The sequence below is a fragment of the Rhipicephalus sanguineus genome, chromosome 3 (genome assembly GCF_013339695.2).
Source record: "Rhipicephalus sanguineus isolate Rsan-2018 chromosome 3, BIME_Rsan_1.4, whole genome shotgun sequence".
Lineage (NCBI taxonomy): Eukaryota > Metazoa > Arthropoda > Arachnida > Ixodida > Ixodidae > Rhipicephalus > Rhipicephalus sanguineus.
The window spans coordinates 128,242,852-128,246,624 of NC_051178.1; the positions used below are offsets into that span (position 1 = coordinate 128,242,852).

The following is a 3,773-nucleotide window of genomic DNA, read 5'->3' on the forward strand; positions in this document are numbered from 1 at the left end:
GCCCAGCCAGAATCCTCTGCTTTTTTCGAAATTTATACTAGCTCCGGAAATTTCACAAAAACGCATAGTAGTGTTTCCTGCTTCCTGGACACTCGGTTTATCAACGCAAAAGAAGGCAATGTCATCTGCGTAAGCTAGAATTTTAATCTCCTCGGCTTCATATGTATATCCTTTAATGTCAGAATTAAACAGCACACTTAAACAAAGTGGTTCCAAATATATTGCAAAAAGCAAAGGCGAGAGCGGACACCCCTGACGTACTGACGAATTTACCTCTATGATACCTGAAAGCGTGCGATTTACAATTAATCTTGTGGTGCACCTTTTATAACAAAGTGATATGCCATTGTACAATACATCTCCTAACTGGAGATGTCTTAGCAGTCGGAACAAAAAATCGTGCCGTACCTTATCAAAAGCCTTAGCAAGGTCAATCTGAAGAAGAGCTACCTGATTCATGCTAACATCAAACACTCAAGGACTGACCGTGCTATATGAATATTCGTTTGTATAGAGCGGCCTCGAATGCCACATGTTTGGTGGGCACCTACACATTTAGTAATCACTGTTTGCAACCTGTTCGTGAGTATTTTCGCAAATATCTTATAATCAACGTTACATAAAGATATTGGCCTATATCCAGTTACTCTCTTTAATACTTCACTGTCGGTACTTTTCGGGATCAAAGTTGTACGTCCTTGATAGAAAGAAGAAGGAAGTTCGCCACGTTCGTAGGCTTCTTTAAAAAGTGGCTCAAGAAAAGGAATGAGAAGTTCTTGAAATTTGAGGTAAAATTCCGCGCTAAGGCCATCTGGACCTGGAGTTTTGTTTTTCTGCAATGTTCCTATTGCAAACTTAATTTCCTCCTTAGTTATAGGCCCCTCAACGGTGAGCCGATCATCCTCCTGTAAATGTGGCATTAGAGTAATGAAACGGTCAGCTTTTTCTTCGTAGTCATCCAGAAACTCAGACGAAGTGAACAGGTTCTTGTAATGATCTTCAAATGCGGCTCTTATTTGCTGTGTCTCTGTGCATATGGTACCGCATGACTCAATTTGCAATATCTGTTTGGAAAGCGCGTATCGCTTTTCATCCCCAAGAGCTTTTTTGGTGGGTTCATCTTCAGTGAAACGAATAAAACGTGAACGAATCTTGCTTGGAAGGGTAGCGCTAGTAGACACGGACTAGAGGAAGACACACGGACACACAGACGAATCATTGCCCCTCTGTATGATTCCGTATCATGTTTCTGTATTTGTGCTCGAACTATATTTATTTCATCCCCGTACAATCCCGGCTTCTGGCTTTCAAAAGCATGTAGCTTATTAAGTAAATCGTAAAGATAATGTTTTTCAGCCTTTTTTCTTTGGGCTAGCTCGCATGAGATACCAATCGCTTCGTACTTAACTTTTTCTTTGAACATTTCCCATTGAGCAGAAATTGGCAGCTGCCGATATTGTGTTACCTCATGGAGTAATTGTTTGACTGTTTTTACAAAACATTCTTCCTGCAAGAGCTGTACGTTTAGCTTCCATAATTCCCAGTTTGGAGGAACCTTACGAAATTTTCGAGGACCCCGTGAAACAGCTACTAAACAATGGTCTGTGAAAAATATAGGCTTTACAGCATAGTTGTGAACGTGAGACCAGAGGCTTATAGAGACATACACACGGTCAAGCCGAGCATGAGAGACCCCTTGAAAGTGCGTAAACCTTAACGAGGAAGGCGCATGCTCTCCCACATCTATTAGATTGTGGTCATTCATTAACTGCTGCAGTAAAGCGGCACTTGCATCATAACGATTTGTTAAATATGAGTGATCCCTAGAGTCACAAACACAATTAAAGTCCCCCAACACAATTAAATGTCTCTCAGTGTTTAGCAACGAGGCTAAGGACAGGAAGAAAGCCTTCCTTTCATTCACTTTTAAGGGAGCGTAGACGCAAACAAACCTCCAATTATGATAATGAAAAGAGATGTCGCAGCAAATAAGACGGCCTTCCCCATCAACATGCAGCGACATCAAAGAGTGGCTCAACTGCTTTCTAACTAATAAAAAGCATCCAGCGGAAACACCACGTGCTTGACTAATCTACAATACATAATCTGGAAAAGTTTCCAGAGCAAAGTTGGCATCACGAGCCGATGAAATCTTAGTTTCTTGCACTGCAGCAACGTCAACGTCATGCTGCACGTAGTTTAACTGCCGCTGACGCCTCACATTTCTCAAGCCACGCACGTTGAGTGTCGCTACACATAGGGGGAAGGTAAGCGCGGCAGCCATTTTGCTCACTTAAAGTTTTTGTTGATCGCCTTTAGCCACAGGCGAACTTGTGGCTTTACCTCCTTTGCACTTCTTTGTGGCACCTTCCTGAGAACGCTGGCACAGACGGCGCGGCCCTCCACCACCAAAGGAGACAACACGTTGTCCAGATGAGGGCGCTTGCTCTGCTGCGTCTGACGCACCCTTTCTTGCTTCATCACTTTCCGGCGCCGGGCGTTTCCTTGTCTGGCTGCTATCCATTGCCTCTTCGTCTTCGTCATCTGGAGACTTTTCCTTTGGGTTTTCCAAGCCAATGTTGGCTGTCAGCGTTCTCATCTCTTGTGTCTTCACTTGTGCTTTTAGCTGCGCTATTGTGACTGCTGGGCATGGGCTCTATGGTCAACTGTTCATCTTCTTTGATGCCACCTACTGCTTCTCCGGATGCGTCGACCACCTCTGTAGCATCCATAAGATGGTCCAGATGAGGCTCTTCTGTGCTAGATTGGCCAGAACGAAGCTTGCGTAAGTCGACACGCAAGCATCCGACAAATGGCCGAAGCGGTGGCACTGTAAGCACCGCGGTGTTTTGCACTGTCGACGAACGTGTCCCACTCGCTTGCAACGAAGACACAGCGGAGGCCTACCAGGAATAAGGACTAGGCATTGATGACCGTAGATGGACATAATATGTGGTATTGAGCTTACAGTGATGCCATCCTTGAGCTCTAAGGCAACATCCCGGTTCGTTGTCATCCATTGCTCCATACCAGCACATCTCCGTGTCTCTCTCTCTATAGATTTGACCACACCATATGCTTGAAATGCCTCTTCAACTCGTCGAGGTTCTAGGTGAGGTGGTAGCCAAAGGAGTTTCAGTTTAATATCCTTGGTCTCCGGATCTATCACCATGCACTTCCGCCCTTTTACACGAAGCTCAGCACGGGTGACAAGTTTCTGCATCGCCACTCTACTTGCGCAGGTAACCATCCACACATGGCTCATTTGGTACTGTCCCACACCTATAACGTCCGCAGTAGTCACCACTTCAAGCAGAGCGTCACGGAAGTCTGGAGCTCGGTACGGTCTACCACCCAAGTCTGCATGAAGGAAAACGGAATTCAAGACATCGTTACCGGTTGGTAGACGTGGCAGGACGACTTTGTAGTTTGTATCTTCATCAAGAAACGAGGTCGATGATCCTCGGCTTGTGGCCGATACGCTGTTTCCAGCAGAGAGCATTTCCGAACACAGCCGTTCCACACGCCTTCTTCTTCTTCTGACAGTTGCTTTGAGTTCTGCAAAATGACTAGTCAACCTACGAATACACCGTTTGACTTCAGCTTTGTATGTCTCATACTGGACACAGACGCGATCTTCACATGGTACTAAAATTTGCATAGTTATTAAACGCGAACAAACTGCTGCCGGTAACGAATGGCACGTCGATAATGGCAACAGCGCTAACTTTCTTGTAGAATTCACAACGTAACTCCCAAAAAAGTGTCAAGTC

At 45.1% G+C, this 3,773-nt stretch overlaps 1 protein-coding gene across 1 annotated transcript; it reads right to left on the reverse strand.

The window, feature by feature from the left end:
• Positions 1–2,689: 2,689 nt before the first annotated feature.
• LOC125757874 (uncharacterized) lies at positions 2,690–3,502 on the reverse strand. The gene has a single exon (XM_049414128.1). It carries the CDS (start codon positions 3,500–3,502, stop codon positions 2,690–2,692), a length of 813 nt encoding a protein of 270 aa, XP_049270085.1.
• Between the last annotated feature and the right edge of the window lie 271 nt (positions 3,503–3,773).